This window comes from Aotus nancymaae, unplaced genomic scaffold, assembly GCF_030222135.1.
Source record: "Aotus nancymaae isolate 86718 unplaced genomic scaffold, 86718_ANA_hifiasm-v0.15.2.pri h1tg000008l, whole genome shotgun sequence".
NCBI lineage: Eukaryota > Metazoa > Chordata > Mammalia > Primates > Aotidae > Aotus > Aotus nancymaae.
In genome coordinates this window covers 31,322,686-31,348,187 of record NW_026988419.1, presented here as the reverse complement: position 1 = coordinate 31,348,187, position 25,502 = coordinate 31,322,686, and the positions used below count along the sequence as shown (strand labels likewise).

The window sequence follows — 25,502 nt, the reverse complement described above, 5'->3', positions numbered from 1 at the left end:
CCATGCCATGTTACTTTGACACTGAAGAGCTGCTCTTCCAATACTCTAGAGAAGAGCATGATTCTCAGTCCTGGCTGCATATCAAACTCAACCTAGAAGCCTTAAAATGCCCCAACTCCAGAGAGTCTGACTGTTATTATTTGGAGTTAGATCCTGAGAATCATATTTTCTAAAACTTCTCAAATAATTCTGATGTGCAGCCAGGGTTGATAACCACAGTTATGGAGATTGCTGGGAGGAGGGATTCCAAGCAGCTTGTATGACTCAAGGAAAAGAAGGAAGAAGGGATCAAATGTGATAAGAAACCCAATCCGTGGTAATCCCGGAATGCCACAAAAGCCTGTCTGACCCTTTGGCTCCCCTGCTTTAAATCCTGAATGCTTTCCATTTGTTCTCAGGATAAAGACCAAAGTCCTCAACCTGCCTGCAAGGCCATAGGGGTCTGACTCCTCCCAACCCTGCACAGTTCTCTCAGTCTCTGCACTAGTCACACGGTCTTCCCTCAGGTCCTGGAGGTGCCCTGCTTCCTTCTGCCAGATTGCCTCTGTCATGACCTTCTTCTCCCTCCCCCAGTAAACTCCTGCAAATGCCAGGCATTGAGCACTGCACAGGTGAATGATACAAGACCTCATGAAAATAAGTACAACCAGGAAGGTCACAGCGCTCAACGCTGCTGGTGCCTGCCTGGCCCTGGATTTTTTTTTTTTCTTCTTTTTTTAAGAGACAGGGTCCAGGGTCTTGCTATCCAGGCTGGACTCAAACTCCTGGGAATTCCTGCTTCAAGCGATCCTCCCGTCTCAGCCTCCTAAGTAGCTGAGACTGCAGGTGCCTATTACCATGTGCAGCCCTGCCTGGCTCTTTAAGCCTGTTTAACACTAGTAGCAGCCTTCCTGGAGACCTAAGTAAAAACAAGTTGATGAAGAAGAAGAAACTGCTAAGAAAAGTGGATTCCTTTTTACCAAAGGGTGTCGACTACAGAAGTGTTTAAAGTGTTTGCATTTATTTTGTCTAATGTAATTTTCGTTGTGTGTTAACCCTGCAGGAAAGTGGAGAGGCACTGGACTATCAGGAAGAAGCAGGAAGATGCCTCAGAGAAACTCATCATGACGACCAAGGTAGAGACCACTGGCTGGGACTTTATTTTTATTTTATTTTTTAGTTTTTTATTTCTCCTGTCCTTGAATATCTGACTCCAGGGACTTTATAAGCTTATAATCATAATTGTCAGATGAACTCTGCACTGTTAAAAGATGTTAATTGGGGGGCAGGTGCGGTGGCTCATGCCTGTAATCCCAGCACTTTGGGAGACTGAGGCAGGTGGATCACCTGAGGTCAGGAGTTCAAGACCAGCCTGGCCAACATGGCAAAATCCCATCCCTACTAAAAATACACACACAAAAAAAAATATTAGCCAGGCGTAGTGGTGGGCATCTGTAATCCCAGCTACTCGGGATGCTGAGGCAGGAGAATTGCTTGAACCTGGAAGGCGGAGGTTGCAGTGAGCCAAGGTTGCATCATTGCACTCCAGCCTGTGTGACAGAGCAAGACTGTGTCTAAAAAAAAAAAAAAAAAAAAAAAAAATTGATGGGGAATGAGCCTTCCATGTTTCTTTCAGATCATTGGTTGGAAGTCGGAACACAGACCAAAGTGCTGAGTTCAGACTCTGATGTGTTAGTGCATGGCTTGGTGGATCACAAGCCAAATGATAATAACATGCTTTATGTTCTTGGACTTGTTGAAGGATTTCTTTTCTGCCACAGGCAGCAGATTGATGATGTCAGAGAGTGGAGACTTTGGGGTATTACCAAAAGGTCCCACAGGCACCTCCATCTCTTTGTTCCTCTTGCTTTCATGGGGGCTTGGATATGCAGGTGAGGGGGGTTGGGGTCCCCTGCTTAGAGGGATATATAATGTTTTAACAGAGTGGGGACTGTCATCTTTACAGTCCTAGCCCCTGTCACCTACACCTCTGGATGTAGGAGTGTATGCAGGGCTAGTACAGGACGGTACTTGTACAAAGCTGTCCAGCAGAGGGAGCAGTCTCAACTTGGATATCACAATGAATCAATAGCTACCCTCTCATGGTCACTATTTACCAATCTGGGAAATGACACCATGACTCTCCCTATCTCCTCTGGAACTCTGTGGGGTGTGGGAACCCAAAAGAGCAAACAAGATAAATGTGTAGTCCGGGCACGGTGGTTCATGCCTGTAATCCCAGCACTTTGGGAGGCCCAGGTGGGTGGATCACCTGAGGTCCAGGAGTTCGAGACCAACCTGGCCAACATGGAGAAATCCTGTCTCTACTAAAAATACAAAATTTGCCGGGTGTGGTGGTGCATGCCTGCAATCCCAGCTACTGGAGAGGCTGAGGCAGGAAAATTTCTTGAACCTGGGAGGCGGAGTTTTCAGTGAGCTGAGATTGCACCGTTGCACTTCATATCAAAAAAAGAAAAAAAAAGACATAAATGTGTAAAGTCACAGATTTTGGATTTCACCCTTAACTTGATCTTTTTCTGTTCATATCTTTTACCATGTCCTTCAGTTGACATCCAGTCAAAAATAATTAATTTTTATACTAATTTTACAAGAGCTTGTTGTTTTGGGGATATCAGACAGCAGTACATTATGGTAGCCTGATGCTGGGTTTGGTCAAGCTGTAAGCAGGTTTCTGTTCACGTGAGCTCTTACCACCTCCACTTTCAAGGCAGAGTGACACTGTCCAGAGAAACAGGCTCCAGTCTTCAGATCTGCCATATCATAAATCACACATGCAGAATGTGCACACTGACAGGGCTCCGAGCTTGACCAAGTGCGATGGAGGTTTTAGGCAGCACAGAACATGGCCAAACCTAAGTAATGACCAAGTCAGTCAAAACAGATTTCCTGTCTCATGACAGAAGAGCAGGCACCGGCTGGGCTGCATAAAGGTTATTCAGACCATCTTTAATGCAATGACATATCACCACAGAAAATTAAAGAAGGCATTTTCCTGTCCTGAATGATAAACGCTAATGTTTAGAAAGAATTTCAAGTCTTTGAAGGAAAAAGAGGACAGAGCGCCAAGGAATTTTTTTTTAACTATTTAAGGATCAATTTTCAGCCAGACACAGTGGCTCACGCCTCTCATCTCAACACTTTGGGAGGCCAAGGCACTAAGATCACTTGAGGTCAGGAGTCTGAGACCAGCCTGGGCAACATAGCAAGATCCTATCTCTACAAAAATATTTAAAAGTCCTTGGGCATGGTGGCACATGCCTGTAGTGTCATCAGTCCAGAGGCTGAGGTGGGAGGATCATTGGAACCCAGAAGTTTGAGGCTGCTGTGAGCTATGCTATGATCATGCCACTGCACTCCAGCCTGGGCAACATAACCAGACCCTGTCTCAAAAAAAAAAACAAAAAAAGGATCAATTTTCTCCCCCATAGGTCTTAAGGATAATTACCAGGATTTTTTTCCTACTCTAAATTAAGTCGTGATCTTCACGGTTAGTTATAAGCAGTGAATCAGTTTTCACCTGCAGTGAGAATATCATGAGTCTTAGACTCGGTGAGAACACTTCATGCAAGTTTCCACAAGACAGGTCAAATCAGCAACCTCCAAATCAAAGTGGCTTTGAAAAATTGCTCTGGCTTTAAATACAAAACTTTCCACCCCTCTACCCCCGTCCAAAGTCCAAGGAAACAATAAAATTTAAATTCTTATCTTAATTCTTGTTTATTTCCTAGGCCAATGGTTCTGAAACTTCAGTGTGTGCATCAGAATCACCTGTAAGGCTTGTTAAAATAAAGATTTCTAGGCCCCACCCTGAGTTTCTGATTCACTAGATCTGGGCTGAGGCCTGACGATTTGCAGTTTTAGTAAGTTCTCAGGTGATTCTGATGCCTTGAGTAAGTCACAGCCCTCTAACTAGGGTGCAATCAAGGAACCTACAGCCACCAGCCAGATCCTGCATCTTTACCATAGACCCAGAAGCAGCCAACAGGGCAACAGGTGACTAATGCTGATGGGGAAGGACACTGGCTCTATCAGCACCTCGGTGAGTGTCCCAGCAGCCAATGTCCTCATTCACCTGATAAGGCTACACTAATTCATGGCTAGTACACCAAGGAGTTTCATCATAGTGCAGTCTACACCAGTAATTTTTCTAAGAACCACCTACCTAGAGCCATTCTAGCTAGCACCTGGGAGCTTATTAGGAAAGAGAATCTGGGGTCTCACCCCAGTCCTGCCTGTGTTATAATAAGGTCCTCAAGTGATTCATATGCCCATTGATATCTGGGAAACACTGGAATCCATTCATTGAGGAAACTAGGTTTCAGATTCAAAAGACATGGATTCATTTACCAGCTGTGCCTTTGATTAAGTCTGTAGTTCAGGGAAGGGCAGGTCGCTTATCTGGGCCTTGGTCTCCTTTCCCATAAACCAAAGAGGTTGGGATGGATCATCTCTGGGGCCCCATCCCATTCTCATGCTCTGGGCATCTATGAGTCGCTCAGGCTTGCACAGTGATAGGCTGCAGATCCAGGACTGGGGCCAGGCCTCCTTCCCAAGCTCATCCCCCACCCCTACTTCCAGGAAAGGCTGGCCTGCCACCTTCACTGTGTCCCACATGAATCTCTGCTACCACCCAGCCTCCCTCAGGTGACAGTCTGGGAGAAGGCCATCCCTGTGCCATTTGTGGGCCCTGGCTCGGTGCAGCAACAAGTGAGTGACAACTCAACAGGTCAAGATGGGAGCACTGTTTGTCAAGTTTCCTTTGCCAATAGTATCCGAGAAAAAAAAAAAAAAGATGGGAGCACTGCTTTGCCATGGTGCTCCTGCATGACATGAGGCCTCCATAAACCCCTGGGCCTCTGGAGGCCTCCACTTCCTGACCTGAAAATAACAAAGCTGAACTTCCAATCTCTGTCTCTCACTTTGTGTGACTCAATGACTTTGGAACTGTTTCTGGTAAGGGGAAAAGCAGATCCACGATGCTACCACTGAGATAGCTCCACGGTTCAGCCTCCAGGTTCAGGCTTTAAGTCTTTCACCACTGACTACATAAATGGAAGCTTCCATTATTCACTCAGCATACACTTGCTGGTCCCTAAGTTTCACACCCTCTGTGGTTGGATAAAACACACTCCTTATTGCAGCTCCCGCTTCAGTGCAGAAAACAGATATGCGTGCACACAGCTCCAGTGAGTGCAGTGCAATCAGTGCTCTAAGAGAATACAGGAAGGACAACTGATCCAGACTGGGCAGAAGGGATAGGGAGAAATCAGGTAGGGCTTCCTGAAGGAGGTGATGGCTGAGATGAAAGAAGGCATTTACTGAACCTAGACTGCATTCACTCATTTGTAATGAAGACATCAAGAGAGACAACAGTTCATACTCCCTGTGTGCCAGACACCAGGCTATGCATTTTCTATAAAGTGCTTCATTTAACTTTTATATCAATCCTGTACAGAAGCAGCCCTTGCTATCCCTATTTGTCAGATGAGACAATTGAGGCACAGAGTAGTTAGGTACCACATCCTTGATAGCAGAGCTGGGTAATAGTGAGGCTGACCTCCCCAGGCTCTGTCTGCATAGATTAATTATGGATGTTAACAGCTACCAAAAAGAGGGTTCGCCCCCACCCCCGCAGGAGAAAACAGCAAGGTCCGGGGAAATAGAGATCTAAAGAAAACTAAACACACACAGACACACACACACACACACACACACACACACATACATATGTACAGACACCCATACACACACACATATACACACACAGACACATACATATACACACACACACACACACACACACTCGCTAGAGAAATCTGAATGAAAAGATTCTTCAAGCAGTTTTTTAAAGGGAAAAAAGGTATGGCCAATGGGGAGGGGACGAAGTGGCCCAGCAGTGCGGCATCTTCGCCTCTGAGGCGTCAGGGGGCCCACAGCAGGCACGCAGGGAGCAGACCCTCTCGGGCCGGCCGCGTTTGTGGCTTCAATAGCGCCCCTCGGGACCCCGCGGCGTCGGAGAGGCTCCTGCCTAGCCCCTCTCTGCTGCGAGAGGTCGTCCCCGCCTCACAAAAGGAGCTCCTCGCCAGTGAGCTCAAGACCCCAGGCGGGCTCTCCCCGAAGGGTCGCTTCTCCGGGTGTGTCGCCTCCTTTCGTCTTTTCTTTTCCTCTCTGTCGTGGCTTGTGCTGTCTCTAACGCCGGGGCCTCCTGTGGATTCCATCCCGAGGTGGAGACTGGCAGAGCTAGAAGGTCTAAACATCTGAAAAACAGGCTCGCACAGTCCCTGGGGAAAAGGCCAGGAGGCAGGCAAACCTCTGGAGTGCCACCCAAACAATTTGGACTTTTTAATTGATGCCGTTTTATTTTGGCTAGTTTTCCACTTAGGGGTGGAAAAAAGGGAAGTAATTTTTAGCATTTACTTTTTTTTTTTTCTGAGACAGAGTCTTGCTGTTTCCCAGGCCTGAGTGCAGTGGCACCATCTCAGCTCATTGCAACCTCTGCCTCCCGAGTTCAAGCAATTCTCCCACTTCAGCCTCCCGAGTAGCTGGACGATAGGCGCCTGCCACTAGGCCCTGCTAATTTTTGTATTTTTAGTAGAGACAGGTTTTCACCATGTTAGCCAGGCTAGTCTCAAACTCCTGACCTCAGGTGATCCACCTGCCTCGGCCTCCCAAACTGTTGGGATTACAGGCATGAGCCACTGCACCCAGCCATTTTTGGCATTTACTATGAAACAAGACAATGCTAGGTGCTTTATATACATTTAACTCATTTTATCCTCACTATAATCTTATGAGGTAAAGTGTATTATCCCTAGTTCACAGATGAGGAGAATGAGGCTCAGAGAGGTTGGGTAACTTGCCCAAGGACACACAGCCAATAAGCGGAGAAGCTGAGAGATGAACCCAGGTTTCTATGACTCCACAGTCCTTGAATTTGAATTGTGATGCCATTCATGTGTTTCTCAGAGGAAATAGTTACAAAGTCAGGGAAACATCACAAAATTACGGCAGTGTGTTTTTTAAGCCAGCATGAATCTTGGAAGTGATCTAGAAGTTCTTTTATACTATGGATGAAGAAACCTAAGGCCTACAAGTCAAGAGAACTGTGCATCACAACTGATTATTAAAACCAGGGTAACTGGAGTCTCTGCCCAGTGTTTGTGGTCATCCAGTTCGGTTCCATTCCATTCAGGTGAGTTTCATTTTGAAGGCTTTTCCTTGGGCAGTTTCTGGCTTCAGGAATAAACAGCTCCATAAGGAGCAAGTGTAATGATTGCCCGACCTGTGCAAAGAAGTGAGGAGTAGCCAGGGTTGGAAAAGTTCCTCCTAACACTGTGGAGAAAACAGGGAGACCAGCAGTGTGTGCCCAGGAGTCCCAGTGGTGCCACTCACCAGAATCTACAGCCTGGAAGATAGCACCATGCAAAAGTCTGGGGCTCCTTGCTCCCCACATTGCCCAGTCTGAGGCCTGCAGTCACAGCACAGCACACGGCCAGGCCCTGCTCTCTGCAGCCCGCAGTACGGTGTGCAGAATATTCTGCTAGTCCTTAACACTCTGGTACTGCTCTATTTTTCCTCTGGGAAGTATTTCAAAGTTCTCTTTCATAGTGAAGGAGGAGGAAGTGGGAAGCGGTGCACCCTTAACAATGTTTCTAGCTTACTCCTACTCAGCCCAGACTGAGGAAGTCCCCCAGGAAGAACCCCAGAGTCCCAGAGAACAACAGTCGTCCCTTGATCTGAAAATTCTCTTCACCTTCCAGGAAGAAAAGCTCATTTCTAACAAGATACCTAAATTTGTCAAAACCAAAAAGCAACTACAACTAGAGATAAGAAAAACCGTGAGAAAGGAAAATTATTGGCCAGGCGTGGTGGCTTATGCCTGTAATCCCAGCACTTTGGGAGGCCAAGGCACTGCAACCTACACCTCAGGATCACCTGAGGTCAGGAGTTCAAGATCAGCCTGACCAACATGGAGAAACCCCATCTCAACTAAAAACATAAAATTAGCCAGGCGTGGTGGTGCATGCCTGTAATCTCAGTTACTTGGGAAGCTGAGGCAGAAGAATCACTTGAACCCAAAAGGTGGAGGTTGTGGTGGGCCGAGATCAAGCCATTGCATTCTAGCCCGGGCAACAAGAGTGAAACTCTGCCTCAAAAAAAAAAAAGGAAAATTATAGACCAATCTCACTTCTAATCAAACATACAAAACTCTGAAATAAACTATTAACCGATCAAATTCTTAAGCTTGTATTTTTAAAAGTATGAACAATACACATAACTGAATTTGGTTTATCACAGGAATTCAAAGAAGGCCTAACATATGAAAATAGGTTTATAATCCACACGAAGAGGTTAATGGGGAAAAGACTTAGGATCATCTCAATAGATGCAAAAGGAAAAAATAAAATTCACCCATTCCCAATTAAAACTTATCAGACTAAGAACAGAAGAGGGCTTCCTGATTTTGACAAAGAGTATCTATGAAAAACCTACGGTAAACATCACACTTGAATGTTAGAACTTGAGAATCTTTTTTTTTTTTAATTTTTTGAGACACCATTTTGCTCTTGTCATCCAGGCTGAAGTGCAATGGCATGATCTCGGCTCACTGCAACCTCTGCCTCCCAGGTTCAAGTGATTCTTCTGCCTCAGCCTCCCAAGTAGCTGGTATCTCGCCACCGCACCTGGCTAATTTTTTGTATTTAGTAGAGATGGGGTTTCACCATGTTAGTCAAGGTGGTCTCAAACTCCTGACCCCAGGTGATCCACCCAACTCGGCCTCCAAAAGTGCTGGGATTACAGGCATGCGTCACCACACCTGGCCGAGAAGCATTCTCTTTAGAGACAGGACTGGGACAAGGATGTCTTCTATCACTGATTCTATTCAACATTGTTCTAGCAATCCTAGCCAGAAGAGTAAAGAAACCAAAGAAAGGAAAGATGAAAATATAGGAAGAAGGAAAATGACATGGGTATTATTTCCAGACTATATTATTACTTAAGTGGAAAATTCAAGGGACTCTACAGACATTAAAAGACAAAATAATTCAGAAAGATTACTAAATACAGATCAATACACAGAAATCAATTGTGTACAAACTAGTGTTTGAAAACATAAAGCACAATTTAAAAATAGAATTTAAACGTAATTGTTATTATGGAAAACCGCAAACACACACAGAGGTGAACAGAGCAGCACGATGAATCCCATCTGCCCATCTCCTAGCCAAAATTCTCCTCTGTCTCCAGCTCCTTTCTCTCTCACACGTTATTTTGAAACAGACTTTAGGCTCATATCATTTTACTCATATATACTTGAGAACACATCTCTCAAACATGAGAAATGACTCTTGTAACATAATCATAATACCATTATTATACCTGAAATTTAAATAATTCTTTTTAAATTTTAAATCTTTAATATTATTGAATATTCAACCAGTTTTCAAAGTTCAAATTGTCCCATAATTATTATAATTGTTTTAGAATTTGCAAACTAATTGTTTGTAATTGGTTGATGTGGCCTTTAAATCTAATTGAATTTATAAGTTCCTTTCCATTTATTTTTCCCCCTTTTAGTTTGTTTATAGAAAATTGGGTCACTTGTCGTGTTGAGTTTCAATCTAGGCTTTGCTGATTGCATTCTCATGGTGCAGTTTAACATGTTCCTCTGTCTTCCACATGTCCTGTACGTTAACACTTAGACTAGAGACTTGATCAGATTCTGATTGGGTTTGGTTTTTCCTTTTGGAAGTCTATAAATTCAATGCAATTGCAATTCTAAAAATCCCCTACAGGATTTTTGGCAGAACATGATTAGCTGATCTTAAAATTCATATAGAAAAGCCAGAAATAACTGTCATGGTCTGAATGTTTGTGTTTCCCCAAAATTCATATGCTGAAACCTAATCACCAATGTAAAGGTATTTGGAGGTCAGGCCTCTGGAAGGTGATTAAGTCATGAGGGCAGAGCCCTCAAAAATGGGATTAGTGCCTTTACAAAAGAGGCCCCAGAGAGCTGTCTTGCCCCTTTTATCATGTGAGGACACAAAAGAAGGTTCCCTCCATGAACCAGAAGGTTCCCTTCCCACCAGACACAATGTTCCAGTACCCTGATCTTGAACTTTCCAGCCTCTAGACCCATAAGAAATAAATTTCTATTGTTTATAAGCTACCCAGTTTATGGTATTTTATTATAGCAGTCTGAACAGACTAAGACACTAGCCAATACAATTTTGAAGAAAAACAAAGTGGAAGAGTTTGCCCTGCCAAATATAAAAACTTATTTTAAAGCTGCAAAAGATAAAACTGTATGCTATTGGCTTAGCGACAGCGAGAAGAGAATAGAGAATCCAGAAATAAATGTGCCCGTGTACAAAAACTTGATATATGGCAAAAATGGCATTATAAAACACTGAGGAAAATAGTGGGGAAAGGATGATCTATCATTCACCATGTAAGTTTGAGACAACTGGTTATCCAATTTTAAAATTCTCACCTCACAAAATATCAGGTGTATTCAGGAGCTTAAGGTCCAAAAGCAACATTTAACTTTTAGAAGAAAACATAGCAGAATATCTTTATGAATTTGGGAAAAGAAAAATCTTTTTACCTATTATTCATAACAAAAACCATAAAGAAAATTATTGATAAATCTTTTTTTTTTTTTTTTTGAGATGGAGTCTCGCTCTTTTGCCCAGGCTGGAGTACAGTGTCTTGATCTCAGCTCACTGTAACCTCTACCTCCTGGGTTCAAGTGATTCTCCTGCCTCAGCCTCCCAAGTAGCTGGGATTACAGGCATGCACCACCAGGCCCAGCTAATTTTTGTATTTTTAGTAGAGACAGGGTTTCACCATGTTGGCCAGGCTGGTCTTGAATTCCTGAACTCAAGTGATCTGCCCACCTTGGCCTCCCAAAGTGCTGGGATTACAGGTGTGAGCCACTGTGCCTGGACAATGAATCTGACTGTATGAAAGGTTAAGTTTTCAACAAGACAGCATAAAGCTAAAAGCCAAATTGCAGATTAGAAGGAGATACCTGAAATGCATGTAACCAACAAAGGATTCACAACCAAAATGCAGCAGCATTTCTTCCCTCTACAAATCGGGAAAGAAAAAGACAATCAGCTCAAAGGAAATAAATGAGCAAATGATATGAACAGGCAACTAACAGAAGAAGAAACCTAAATAAATGGCCATGTAGAAAAAAAGTTCAACCTTCCTACTAATCAGGAAAATTCAAATTAAAACAAAAATATATCCTTTTATGTATATCAGATCAGCAGAAGTTTAAAAGTCTATAAATACTATTGAAGAGGATATGAAGTTTTAGAAATTTAGAGCAATTTGGAAATATCCAACAAATTGAAAATGCATATATCCTGCAACCCAACAATTTCATTCCCAGGTATACTTTAGAGAAAGTATGTATGAACAGTGACTCACCTAAAAATGTTCATTGAAATATTATTTATAATCATAAGAAATTGGAAATAGTCAAAATGGCCATCAACACTAAAATGGATTTAAAAAGTCATATATTTCTACAATGGAATACTATATGATAGCTTAAAATAAAATTACATGTATTAACATGGGTTAATCCCAAAAACATAATGTTAAGCAAAATAAGGAGGCAAGTTGAAAAAGTTATATAAACAATATCATTTATGTAAAGTTTTAATATGTAAAATAATACTATATATTGTTTGCATGTCCATTTATATGTAATACAGATATAAAAATATATATGAGGACTGATAAATATCAAATTTAAGAAACTGATTACCTCAGGGGGAGATAGGGAAATGGGATTATTTGTGTTGCTGTAACAGAATGCCTGAGATTGGCTAATTTATAAAGAACAGATATTTAGTCTCCCACAGTGCTGGAGGCTGAGAAGCCCAAGATCAAGATGCAGGTTTCTTACTGTGTCCTCACATGATGGAAGGCAAAAAGGCAAGCGAGGTGGGGCAGGGTGGCTCACGCCTGTAATCTCAGCACTTTGGGAGGCCGAGGCGGGTGGATCACAAGGTCAAAAGATCAAGACCATCCTGACCAACATGGTGAAACACCGTCTCTACTAAAAGTACAAAAATTAGCTGGGCATGCTGGCATGCACCTGTAATCTAAGATACTCAGGAGGCTGAAGCAGGAGAATCACTTGAACCCGGGAGGCAGAGGATGCAGTGAGCTGGGATCACACCACTGCACTCTAGCCTGGCAACAGAGCAAGACTCCATCTCAAAAAAAAAAGGCAAGAGAGAGAGAATCCATTCCCACAATCCCTTTTTCTTTTTTTAGAGATGGAGTCTCTCTATGTTGCCCAGGCTAACCCTGAATTCCTGGGCTCACACGATCCAACGTCTCAGCCTCCCGAGTACCTGGGACCACAGGTGTGCATTGCTGTGCCCAGCCAACAAACCCTTTTTATAGCAGCATTAATCTATTCATGAGGATGGAGCCCTCCATGACCTAAACCCTTTTGATTAAGCCCCACTTCCCAACACTGCTGCATTGAATATTTAGTCTTCAACACATGAATTTTAGAGGAAACAATAACATTCAAACCATAGTAGCACATGATACAATGAAGTCTTGGACTGTGTCTTAAATGTTTTATTTCATTTTTTTTAATGTTTTATTTCTTTAGAAAATGCATGACTCAAATATGACAAAATGTTAAAATTTCACAAAACTAAGTGGCAAATCTATAGGCAATGATTATACAGTATTTTTCCTATACTATGAATGCTTAAGATATTGTATAGACTTTTTTTTTTTAAAAAAGATGGGGTTTCACCATGTTGGTCAGGCTGGTCTTGAACTCCCGACCTCAGGTGATCCGCCCGCCTTGGCCTCCAAAGTGCTTGGATTACAGGTGTGAGCCACCGCGCCCAACCTGTATAGACTTTTTAAAAGTAGTTAAAAGTTGTACATTATTATTCAAAGCACTAACTTCGTTTGTTTCAATACTTCCTAAATATCAGGTTATTTTTCTAAGAGAGAAAAAAAAACACCCTTCTATGGTCCACATCCCAAAACCTACAGGGTTTCAATTCTAATGACAATGGAAGTTTCATCAATGTAGAACTTCAGCTTTTGGTCAATACAAATGCGCCCTCTGCTGGTCCTTTCATGCCCTGCCCCAGAGTTCAAAAGTTGTGAAGAGCAGCGAAGGTCTTCAATGAGTTTTTTCCCAGCCAGCGATGTTAAGGAAAGAAACCCTCACAGAACTACCCTTTGACACAAAGATACTTGACCAGCTTCTGCTCTCTGTTAATGTTACATATTATCCAAGACAAAATAAATTCCAAGGTACAGCCTGATCAACCTTTCCAGTTTCCTTAACCACCTTTGTGCGTTAATAATCTTGTGCCCCCTCTAAAGATGTGTGATACAGCGGACATCTACCTCCCTGAACCCGAGTAGAGGTAGAAGGAAACCCAGGTTGCAAAGAAGCTCTTGGGTGGGGAAACCACAACCAAACATTGAAAAATGGATTAACAGGCCGGGTGCGGTGGTTCACACCTGCAATCCCAGCACTTTGGGAGGCCAAGGCGGATGGATCACGAGGTCAGGAGTTCAAGACCAGCCTCGCCAAAATGGTGAACCCTCATCTCTACTAACAATAAAAAAAATTAGCTGGGTGTGGTGGCAGGCGCCTGTAATCCCAGCTATTCGGGAGGCTGAGGCAGAGAATTGCTTGAACACAGGAAGCGGAGGTTGCAGTGAGCCACTACACTCCAGCCTGGGTGACAGAGAGACTACGTCTCAAAGAAAGAAAAAAGAAAAATGGATTAACCGTAGTATTAAGGGAATGATGCCAATAATGGGTGAACTTTTTCTTTTCAAATCTTTCTTTAAAAGTATATCTTCAAATAAACAAAACTGAGTAGAAATTAATTAATCCACGCAAGAATCTACTTCTCAGAAAGGCACAAATTGAATATTAGAGTCTTCCTTTCAAAAACAGTTTTGTGTTTTGAGGTTTTGTTTTGTTTTAATATTCATCTTCCCCACCGGAATGTAAGCTCCCTTAGACCAGCATCTGTGTCTAACTGATTCGCTGCCATATTCCCAGCACCTTGCACAACGCCTGGCATTTAGTAAATATTCAGTAAATCTGACAAATGACGGAAGGAATAACATTTTTTTTGGAGTACAAATTTGTACAAATTTTCTGGAGAAAACTTTGGCAGTAGGCATTGTGATTTGAGGATTGTATGTCTTTTAATAATCAGAAATGTGGACAAAGAGTAAATTTTTTAATAATCAAAACATTCCTAGCCAGATGCGGTGGCTCACACCTGTAGTTTGGGATGCCGAGGCAGGTGGATCACTTGAGGTCAGGGTTTAAGACCAGCCTGCCCAACATAGCAAAACCCCATCTCTAGTACACATACAAAAATTAGCCAGGCATGGTGGTGCATACCTGTAATTTCAGCTACTCAGGAGGCTGAGGCACGAGAATCACTTGAACCCAGGAGGTGGAGGTTGTAGTGAGCCGAGATTGCACCACTACACTCCGGCCTGGGCGACAGAGCGAGACTGTCTCAGAAACAAAACAAAAATTCCTTTCAAGAATATTCTATGCAAAGCTCTTTATAGTTATACAAAATAGAAGCAATATGAATTTTTTTAAATTACATGTTTGGTTAAGTTACATATGGTACATTCATATGATAACATACTGTGCTATTAAAAAAATTTTTTTGAGACAGGATCCCTCTCTGTCTTTCGGGCTGGAGTGCAGTGGCACCATCACAGCTCACTACAGCTTTGACCTCCCAAGCTCAAGCGATCCTGCCACCTTACCCACCTGAGTAGCTGGGACGACAGACACATGGCACCATGCCCAGCTAATTTCTCTATTTTTTTGTAGAGACAAGGTCTCACCATGTTTCCCAGACTGGTCTCAAACTCCTGTGCCCAAGTGATCTGCCTGCCTCAGCCTCCCAATGTCCTGAGATTACAGACATAAGCCACCACATCCAGTCTAAAATCATTTTTTAAGAACATTTAGGCCAGGTGTGGCAGCTTATGCCTGTCATTTCAACAATTTGGGAAGTTGAGGCAAGAGGATCACTTGAGACCAAGAGTTTGAGACCTGCCTGTGCAATATGATGAGACCTTGTCTCTACAAAAATTAAAATTTTCAAACATTAGCTGCCTCAGGCTCCTGAGTAACTGGGATTACAGGCATGCACCACCATGCCCAGCTAATTTTGTATTTTTCGTACAGATGGGGTTTCTCCATGTTGGTCAGGCTGGTCTCGAACACCCTACCTCAGGTGATCCACCTGCCTCAGCCTCCCAAAGAGCTGGGATTACAGGTGTGAGTCACCACACCTGGCCAGCCATATGTACTTTTTTGTATGATTTCTTTCACTCAACATAATTATTTTTAGATTCATCCATGTTGCCAAATATATCAATAGTTCATTCTTTTTGCTGCTGAATTGTATTGTATTGTATATATACATCAGTTTATTTATCTTTTGATGGACATTTGGGCTGTTTCAGTTTTGACCATTACAAATAAAACTTCTATGAACACCGGGCACGGTGGCTTACACCTGTAATCCTAGCATTTTGGGAGGCCAAGGCGGGCGAATCACGAGGTCAGGAGATTGAGATCATCCTGGCTAACACGGTGAAACCCGGTTTCTACTAAAAATACAAAAAATTAGCTGGGTGTGGTGACACATGCCTGAAATCCCAGCTACTCAGGAGGCTGAGGCAGGAGAATCACTTGAACCCAGGAGGCAGAGGTTGCAGTGAGCCAAGATCACGCCACTGCACTCCAACCTGGGCGACAGAGCAAGACTCCGTCTCAAAAATAAATAAAAATAAAAATAAAAACTGCTGTGAACATCTTGTGTACAAGTCTTTGTATGGATTTATGCTTTCATTTCTTTCATTTCTCTTGGGTAAAATACCTAGGAGTAGGATGGCTGGATGGTATGGCAGGTATATATTTAAGTTTTTATGAAACTACCAAACTATTTTCCTTAGTAGTTACACCATTGTACATTCCAAACAGTAGATGAGAGTTCCAGTTCCTCCACATAGTTGTCAAATCTCAGTACAGTCAGTCTTTAATTTTAGTTATTCTAATAGTTATGAGTTGATTGTGGGGGTTTTGTTTCTTCTTCTTTATGATTTTTTGGTGTTTTCCAATTTTTCTGCAATAAAATGTATCTTGCATAATAAAAAAATTATTTAAAGTAACTAAAATAAGACGCAGACTAGTCCAATATGAAGTCTTAGTCTGGAGACTCTTCCTTCTAAAAGAGTAACCCAAGATGGTCTTCAGAGCACCCAGCAAAGAGCACTAGCTGTGTGGCCTATGTAACCCTTCCTCATGAGATAACATTTGTTTTTTTTTGGCCAGGTATGGTGCCTCATGCCTGTAATCCCAGCACTTTCAGAGGCTGAGGCAGGCGGATCACTTAAGCCCAGAAGTTCGAGACCAGCCTAAGCAATATAGTAAGACCCCATTTCTACAAAAAATATAAAAAATCAGCCCAGCATAGCGGTGTGCACCTGTGGTCCTGGTCCTGGCCACTTGGGAGACTGAGGTGGGGAGGATTGGTTGAGCCCAAGAAGCTGAGGTTGTAGTGAGCTGGGATTGTGCCCTTGCACTCCAGCCTGGGCAACAGAGCCAAGACTCTGTCTCAAAAAAAAAAAAAAAAAAAAGTTAACATTTGTTTTATATATATATAATTTTTTTTTCTTGAGACGGAGTCTCACTCTGTCGCCCAGGCTGGAGTGCAGTGGTGCTCTGCAACCTCCACTCCCAGGTTCAAGCAATTCTCCTGCCTCAGCCTCCTGAGTAGCAGGGATTACAGGCATGCACCACCACGCCCAGTTAATTTTGTATTTTTAGTAGAGACGGGGTTTCACCATGTTACCCAGGCTGGTCTCGAACTCCCAACACCAGGTGATCCACCTACCTCAGCCTCCCAAAGTGCTGGGATTACAGGTGTGAGCCTAACATTTGTTTTTTAAAATCAACTTGCTTTTTTTTTTTGAGACGAAGTCTCACTCTGTTGCCCAGGCTGGAGTGCAGTAGCGTGATCTCAGCTCACCACAACCTCCACCTCCCAGGTTCAAGCGATTCTCCTGCCTCAGCCTCCCGAGTAACTGGGATTACAGGCACACACCACCATGCCTGGCTAATTTTTGTATTATCAGTATAGATAGGATTTCACTATGGTGGCCAGGCTGGTCTAGAACTTCTGACCTCGTGATCTGCCTGCCTTGGCCTCCCAAAGTGCTGGGATTATAGGCATGAGCCATTGTGCCCGGCCAAAATCAACTTGCTTCTCAATGTTATACCCATACTGGGGAAATATAAATACATATTAACCTCCCAATGTTATCTATTATTTCCTTTTTCTGTTTTCTCTTCCAGTTTGTATCCATCCAGATGTTATAACATTCTAACACACTATTCTATAGTTTATATTTTTACTTGTCATGTCATATTTTCCATATTGCTTATTTATCTTTTTAACCATAATTTTAAATGTCAAGTTAATGTACCATAAATTACTTTCCCAATCTCCCTTGTTGAGCTGTTTCCAATTTTCCATCATTAATAGTAATGCTGTAATAAGTAAGTTGGTACAAAAAGCTTGTTTCTTCTTTTGAATTCTTTCCTTATGATAAATATCCAGGAGCGAGATTCCTGATCAAAGGCTAGAACATTTTTCTGATTGCTGATACATACTGTCATATCACTTTCCCAAAGGATATTTTAATACTAATTTAAATGTTACTTGCCATGTGCCAGCCCTGGTTTCTGAAGTATTTGCTAATTTTCTAGGTATAGCATACGTCATTGTTCTAATTTGCATGCCTTTGACTCTCACCAGGTAGACGTTTTTCCATGTCTGATCGCCTCCTAGGATAACTGCTTGTTGTCCTTTATTGATTGATACTGTGTTTTCACAGACCCAGAGCCAAGGAGTATGACCCTTGACTCTCTCAGTGCTTCCCGGACTAAGCACATCCAGACCCCGGATGCAGATACTGGGCAAAAGGTGTAAGTGTTCAAAGCTGTAATAACACGGGCTTCTCTGCTTTTATTTTGTTTGTATTTTTAATTAATTTAGTTTGGTTATTTTCTGACAGTCATGAGAATTCTCAGCTGACAGTGTGCTCTGACAGCCAAAATTAAATGGTTGTCTAAGAAACAAAGATTCTGCGGATGACTTATTGTGGTGTGTTTCCTACTTAAAAACCATATTATTTGAATGGGTGGGTGAAGAGTGAAGTTAACTCTAACCATGTGGAAACAGCTCTTTCCATTTGTCCAATCTGAAATCTACAGAGATTGCCTAGAAAGCTGAAATCTATCACTTCAACCTGGGTTTCTCCTCTTAGCATTCAATCAGCCCTGAGTAAAATAAATAATGCTAATAATCCTAACACCAATATTAATAATAATTGTTAGCCTGTATTGAGTGCTTCCTGTGTACTGTACCAATGTGCTTACTGTGAGCCCGGCCAGTCAGGCATAGTGTTTTGACTTAAGCCCCCTTTGGCAGTGGGAGCTGGTGTGGCCTCTCAGCCTCCATCTGGAACTACAGCCTATTGTGACCTCCCAAAAACCTGCCCTCACCTGCCCTGGGATGTAAAGATTCCCTCCTGGGTCAAAAAGCTTTTGCATTCCCCAGGAGTAAAGGGGGAAAGGCACTTGGATGAACGAGACAGCCACCAGAGGAACTCCATTTTTAAATTTTTATACCTGATCTTTGCTCACAATGTATTTTAAATGTTTATGACAACCACCCTCCCTCCACCAAAAAACACGAAATAATCAAAAAGAAATTTTTAAATCAGGAGAAAAAAACACAAACTTCTACAAAAGTCATTACAGTCTTCATGACTTAATTTCAGGCCTGACAGAGGCATTCCTGACATAGAGATTTCTGAAAAAAAAGAGTAAAATGATCGGGTTTGTGGTTCTCATTTGCAGCATACCTATTCCTCAGGGAAATTAAAGGTTTTCCAAACACTAAATTCTAAAGGAGACTTCTCCTATGGGCTTTTATAGAGTGACATTGAATGATTTAAAGACTCATATATTTACAGGAAATTCCATTTACCTCATTCGACAAATATTTTTTTTTCTTAATAAATTTATTCACAAAAAGTGAAATTGCAGAGCGTCTGGGGGCTGTACATGGGCAAGGGCTTGGTGAGCTCTGTACATGGGGCTGGGAGACAATGGGGAGTCTGGGGCTTAAGGGTGTTTAAAGGGCTTCACAGGTGCCAGGGCTTAGAGAGGGCATCACAGGCACCGGGGTGGCTCCTGCATCAGTTGGTAGAACAGCACGTAGCCCTCGCTGGATGCCACCTGGTTTTCACTGACAGGGGAGACACGAGAGTCGTTGTAGATGTGCCAACCAGTCTGGCACCGGCACAGGGCTGTGTAGTGGCCATAGTGGAAGCTGCCTGAGTGGTTGCAAAGGGCATATAGCTGGTATACAGGACTTCCGGCTTTGTCACTGGCAAAGTCCCCTAGGTTCAGTCGCTGCAGCGGAAAGTCTACACCTACTGAACTTTTCTTGATGGAGCCTCGGGAGGCAGAAAATCGATTCAGATGGAGCACGAGGATCCGGGGGAATCTTTGTACTGTCAACTTTTTGGTACTTCGAGTTTTCTGCCGACATTGGTCACACACTGGGGCATTCTCCGACTCTAGCTCTTCTTCCTTGGTGAAAAGGTTGAAACAATCCCGCAGAGACACCTTGCCCCCAGCAAATCCTTTCTTGGGGATGGGCAGGGACAGGTCATAAAAAACCTCGAAGGTCGTGGAGCGATACCCACAGGCCTGGCACTTGAGACAACTTTTCAACTGGCCCACAAACAGGTCCACAATCTTGCTGTCCTCTCGCTCCAGGTAACGCTTCCACACTAGGTTGGCTCAGTCATCATCACTTAAGTCAGGTTCTTCTAGCAGAGCCCCTCCTCGGCGGGGTGGAGAGGGAGCTGGACCGCTGGCAAGGATTGGTGGAGCCCGTCGGCCTCGGCGGTTGATTTCAAGGTGCAGCCGCTCCATGAGGAGCTTCAGGAACTCTTGGGCATCCTGCTGGCTGTATCCAGAGAAGGAGGGAACATTATTTCTGGAAGACAGCTCGGAATCGAGTAGGATTCACAGCTTCGCAGGAGTCAGGATGCCAGAGGGCACCAATCACATCTGCAAAGGCTTCGGTGAGCTCTTGGGCTCGGCCTCCTCCAGGCACCTCTTGCCGGAAGTCCCTTCTCAGACAGAAGTCCCGAAGAGGTCAAGTGCTGCTCAGACATTGCAGCACAGCATTCAGGAAGCACGTGTTTCCCAGGTTTCGAAGGCCGACATGACCAGAGCCCAGAAGCAGTGTGTGATGAGCCATCTTGTCATCAGAGTAGAAAGGCTCAGAGGACCGGGCGAATATCATGTGGAAGGAGCCATGGGAAGCAGGGGGCTCTGTCCGTATGCTGAACAGGGTTGGGTGTCCAGGAAAGCCCCCTAGGCGGCGAAGAGAAGCGCTACGTCTCAAAGTGGGTGGCTCAGGCCGGAGGGCCAAGCGGCTCAGTGCAGCCCCAAGCTCTTCGGTGCCACGGTGCCCTCCCAAGGCAATCCCCATTGGACGCAAGTCCCCACTGCTCACAGACTTGGAACGGGTTAAGTTGGTCCGAGATGGGAGAGGCAAAGCCACAGTTGGGGGTGGTAAGCCAGGCAGGGGAGCCCCATGATCTGTTCGAAGGGGGCCTCTGGGACGAGGGCCTGAGGTACGTCCCGGTCCCAGCTTCAGTTTCTTGAGCCGTTCATCAGGGGGACCTGGCCGGGGAGGCAGAGGTCGTAACATGGGGTTTGGCCCAGAGGCTGGGTTTCTGCGCTCCTTGCTGCGGGCCCTGGGGGCAAATGGTAGCTTGGATCCCACTCGGGGCTGGATATTAACAGGTGGCTCTCGGGTCCGGCCCAGGCGGTGCTCAGAGGCCTGGGGCATTGTGGACACCACAGGCTGGACCTGTCCCCCGGTGAGGCGGCGGGAGAGGCCAGCCGGGGCCAGGCGCAGCTCAGGGCCACCCCCTACTACCCCCGTGCAGTCCCCGCGTGGGCCCGGCTGCAGCTTTAGCCGCAACCGTTGCCCAGATCGCTCCCGCCGCAGGGGCCGCCGCCATCTTTGTTCTCCACAAATATTTCTCAAGTTTCTACAGTAAGGCCCTGTGCTAGCAGAGCACAGTAAAGAGAATACTCATTTAGCTAAAAAAAAAAAACAAAATGCCCAGAACCAGGCCTGGCACACAGCAGGCACACAGTAGCTGCTATTGCTACTGTCACTGCAATGCATGGGGCTGTTTTTCAGTGGCCTTTTTACCCAGAGGGCATAAGTCAGTTATCCTCAGGGCACTCAGTGAGTGACAGCAATTCTACAATGGATAAAACCATCACAGCACATGACCTTTTAGTGGCTGAATTTGATAAGGATAGAAGTCAGAGGGCATAAAGGACTGAATGGATAGTTACATGTTCCTAACATAATCTTTTTTAAAGGTCACTTTCTTTTTCCAGCTAATCCTTTGATTGAAGAAATTTCAGTTAAATAATTCTTTGTCATTCAATTAAAAGCATAAATATGCAACCCCAAAGAGCAAATGACTTCTCCCACTCTCTGAGTTTTAGGATTTATCTGAGGAAACCCCAAAAGTGAAGACCAATCTTTCTGATCTTCCTTACCATGGGATATGCAGAAGAAAAAGAGTTGACTGAGTATGTCAAATGTCAGGCACAGGGCCTGCAGAGAACAGGTGCTCAGTGTTGGTTCACTTGCCCTCTTTCTTTCCACCAGAGTTTTTTTCTTTAGTTTGGTTCTGTTGGTTTGCTCTTTTCAAAGGAGCAGAGATTATGATGTACACCACCTCCACAGAGGACTTCTGGGACACAGGCCTGAGTCACCAGAGAGGTTGAGTGCTGTGTATACATCTCTTCTTCCAAGAGAAAGAGAAGGGAAGGCTGAACCAAGACTATTTAGCCAGGAGACAGCCAGCATCGGTCATGTGAGTGTAAACACCTAAAAGCTCAGTCTGAAAGCCCTACCTGGATCTCATCAAGGATACCATGTAGAGTAGTATAGAGTGCTCACTATGAGGGCGGCATTTTTGCATAAAGCAAATGAGGGGGGCACTAAGTCCAGCCTGTGGTCTGCTTACCAAGCTTTGCACAGCCACATTGGGCTGCATCCTCCTGAAGGATGGAGCATCCATTTCTAATTCCTTTTTTTTTTTTTTTTTGACACAGTCTCTCTGTGTCACCCAGGCTGGAGTGCAGTGGCACAATCTCAGCTCACTGCAACGTCCACCTCCCGGGTTCAAGTGATGCTTCTGCCTCAGCCTCCCGAGTAGCTGGGATTACAGGCATGTCCCACCACTCCCAGCTAATTTTTGTATTTTTTTCAGTAGAGATGGAGTTTCACCATGTTGGCCAGGCTGGTCTCAAACTCCTAACCTCAAGTGATCCACCCACCTCAGCCTCCCAAAGTGCTGGGATTACAGCGTGAGCCACCATACCCGGCCCCATTTCTAATTCTTACAAAGGTACTGAGTGGGTAGTCACTGCCCCACCCTGCCATCCTCTCTTAGGAGGAAGCACTGTGTTCTTCCAGCCCATGGAGAAAGGTGGTCATCTCCCTGAGGTTTCCTGAAAGTTAGCAAATAGTTCTGCAGTGAATAAAGCTGGTTTTGATTTACAATAGTTAACCATTAATCATGGCAACACCAATCTAGCAAAGGTAAAAACTGTTTCACTTTGATCCAGCTCTGTAGATCATGATTTAGAATCTAAGAAAGGAGGCAGACCATAAAGTATGTTTTCCTCCTCTTTCCTCTAATGTAATTATTCCTAGCAGTTTTACATCAAAGGTTGAACCTTTGACTCTCCCCATTGGTTCTGCATTCTCTAAGATTCACTCTTCTGCTTTACCTGGAACTCACACAAATTCCATTCTAAGCCACTCTGTCACCTTCTTCAACACAATCTTCTTTGATGGTTTTTTTTTTTTTCATTTCCTATACATATCATGGTCCCCTTTCTTGATTTTTCACCTTTAGGAGAGGGATCTGATTGACAAAGCCAAGAGAAAGAAAAGACCCAAGATAGACAAAACCAAAGCGCTCAAGAGAGAGAGAGAAGGAAAGATCTACAGGGAAGAAGAGGCTGCCATCGGTAAGAGAGTGTGCCGGCAAGTAACAAAAACTGGAGAAAACTCCTATTGGGGGTCGGGAGGTGGTATGGGTAATTAGCATGGATCCTACCAGACAAACGCTCTGTTTTGAGTCTCCTTGATTACTAGAGCTAGGATGGTGTTGCAGCCTTACTTCATGTCAATATCTTAATAGACAGAGATAGAGGAAAATGGGGAACCTAGAGGCCTGTGTTCACCAAGAAAGGAAAGTATAATAATAACAGCACCTATTTACTGAATACTTTATTAGGACTCTGTATATATGATCTCATTAAATCCTCACAACATCTCCATGAAGGAAGTTTTATTATTATATTCATGTAGCAACTGAGGTTTAGCAAGGTTGGGTGACTTGCACAACATCAAGCAGATCAGACAGTAAAGTGGTAGACCCAGGGTTTGTCCTTTCCTATTTGACTCCTAACAGATTCTATTACCACTGCCTCCATAAAATAATAACTATATCACATAATCGGAGTATTGGGTAGTGAGAGCATTTGGGAAGGGGAACTCCACAGTGTTCAAGGATCCTCCAAGCTATGGTTTCTGTCTTGGTTCCCTGACAAGGAACTCAGATTCCTATGCTTTTAAAGACTTTCTTTAGCCTAAAACTTATACCTATCCTTTACTTCCCATATGATACAGAATACCCTCCAAACAAATCCAATGCTGCTGGAAAGGACAACAATGGACACACTCCTGAGCAAAATCTATTTTTGAGATTTGCTTGTTTAACTCTTGCTGAGTTTACATTTTTGTAGCTCATGACTTGGGTAGCATTGGCAGGATTAGGAAAAGGAAATACTTGTGGTGTCCCCACCAAAGGTAAAGTGAAGGAAGGGTCCTTAGAGTGTGGAAGGCTAAACTTTGCCAGGTTACAAAGCTGCAACCTCAAGCCAGACTCTCAAGGCATGACTTTCCAGCTGTGTCTACAAGTCTCCCTTCTGGGCGGTCCTGCCCCTACCATAAGTCAGAGTGAAATAGAACTTATTTAATAGCAAGACTGCTGAATGTCAGTTGATCCAAACAGGATAAGGCAGTTTCTCAAAGGGTGGTCTGCAAACTACTCTTCCCAAAACACATGGGGTGTTTGTTACAATGCAGATTCCCACTGAACCAAAGGTGATTCTATTGCATACTAACTTTTAAAAGTGCCTGTAATCCCAGCACTTTGGGAGGCCGAGGCGGGTGGATCACGAGGTCAAGAGATCGAGGCCATCCTGGTCAACATGGTGAAACCCCGTCTCTACTAAAAATATAAAAATTAGCTGGGCATGGTGGCGTGTGCCTGTAATCCCAGCTACTCAGGAGGCTGAGGCAGGAGAATTGCCTGAACCCAGGAGGCGGAGGTTGCGGTGAGCCGAGATCGCGCCATTGCACTCCAGCCTGGGTAATAAGAGCGAAACTCCGTCTCAAAAAAAAAAAAAAAAAGTTACTAAAAAGGGGCCAGGCATGGTGGCTCACACCTGTAATCCCATTGCTTTGGGAAGTGAGCAGATTTCTTGAGCTCGGGATTCGAGACTAGCCTGGGCAACATGGAAAAGCCCCATTTCTACAAAAATACAAAAATTAGCCGGACATGGTGGTACACCTGGAGTCCCAGCTACTCGGGAAGCCGACGTGGGAGGATCCCTTGAGCCCAGGAGATCAAGGCTACAATGAGCCATGATCATGCTACTGGGTGACTACTCCAGCCTGGGTGACAGAGCAAGACCCTATCTCAAAAAAAAAGTTACTAAAAAGGATGTCTAGAGATCACATTAAGTTAACTCAGCTATATCTCTATCCCCAATTGTTCTGCCCCAGGAAAATCAAAGGACTCAAAGGCTAAAAAAAATTTAGAAAAAATACCAGGAGCCCAAAGGAAAAGGACACAGAAGGAAAGAAATCTGGAGAAAGCGGCAGAGCAGAGTGGGCCTGATGTCATTCACCCTGAGGAAACAGAAGACACCTCAAATAGAGGTTCCTTCTCTTCAGACTCCTTTGTAGAGGACCCTTGGCTTTCTCCCAAATATGATGCTCAGGAGACCCAAGTTTCTCTAGATGGAAGATCATCACCCTCCCAGATTGCAACTGTCACTGGCAACATGGAATCTAAAGAAGAGAGAAGCTGTGAGGACCCTTCCAAAGTCAAGTCTGATGTCCTCAGCTTGACAGAGGGAGTTCTGTCCTCACTTGGCACAAGTGCAGAGGTGAGAAAAGCTGCCCTTAATTATATTGTACTTACTGAAACAGCTCTAATACCTAATGGTCTTATTGTTCTCC

At 44.0% G+C, this 25,502-nt stretch overlaps 2 protein-coding genes across 2 annotated transcripts in view; one reads left to right on the top strand and one right to left on the bottom strand.

The window, feature by feature from the left end:
- Positions 1-25,502, top strand: part of KIAA2012 (KIAA2012 ortholog) — a 133,963-nt gene that overhangs the window by 95,418 nt on the left and 13,043 nt on the right. Inside the window, exons 15-19 of the mRNA XM_064373159.1 lie at positions 1,043-1,115; positions 17,962-18,052; positions 21,891-22,053; positions 23,104-23,218; positions 25,044-25,429. Coding sequence (XP_064229229.1) covers positions 1,043-1,115; positions 17,962-18,052; positions 21,891-22,053; positions 23,104-23,218; positions 25,044-25,429 — 828 coding nt within the window. The remainder of the gene's footprint in view (positions 1-1,042; positions 1,116-17,961; positions 18,053-21,890; positions 22,054-23,103; positions 23,219-25,043; positions 25,430-25,502) is intronic.
- LOC105712915 (ubiquitin carboxyl-terminal hydrolase 21-like) lies at positions 19,208-21,070 on the bottom strand. Its single transcript, XM_064372830.1, is given in 2 exon segments — positions 19,208-20,134; positions 20,136-21,070. Coding segments are annotated over 2 exon segments (1,698 nt in total). The 5' UTR covers positions 21,003-21,070; the 3' UTR covers positions 19,208-19,303.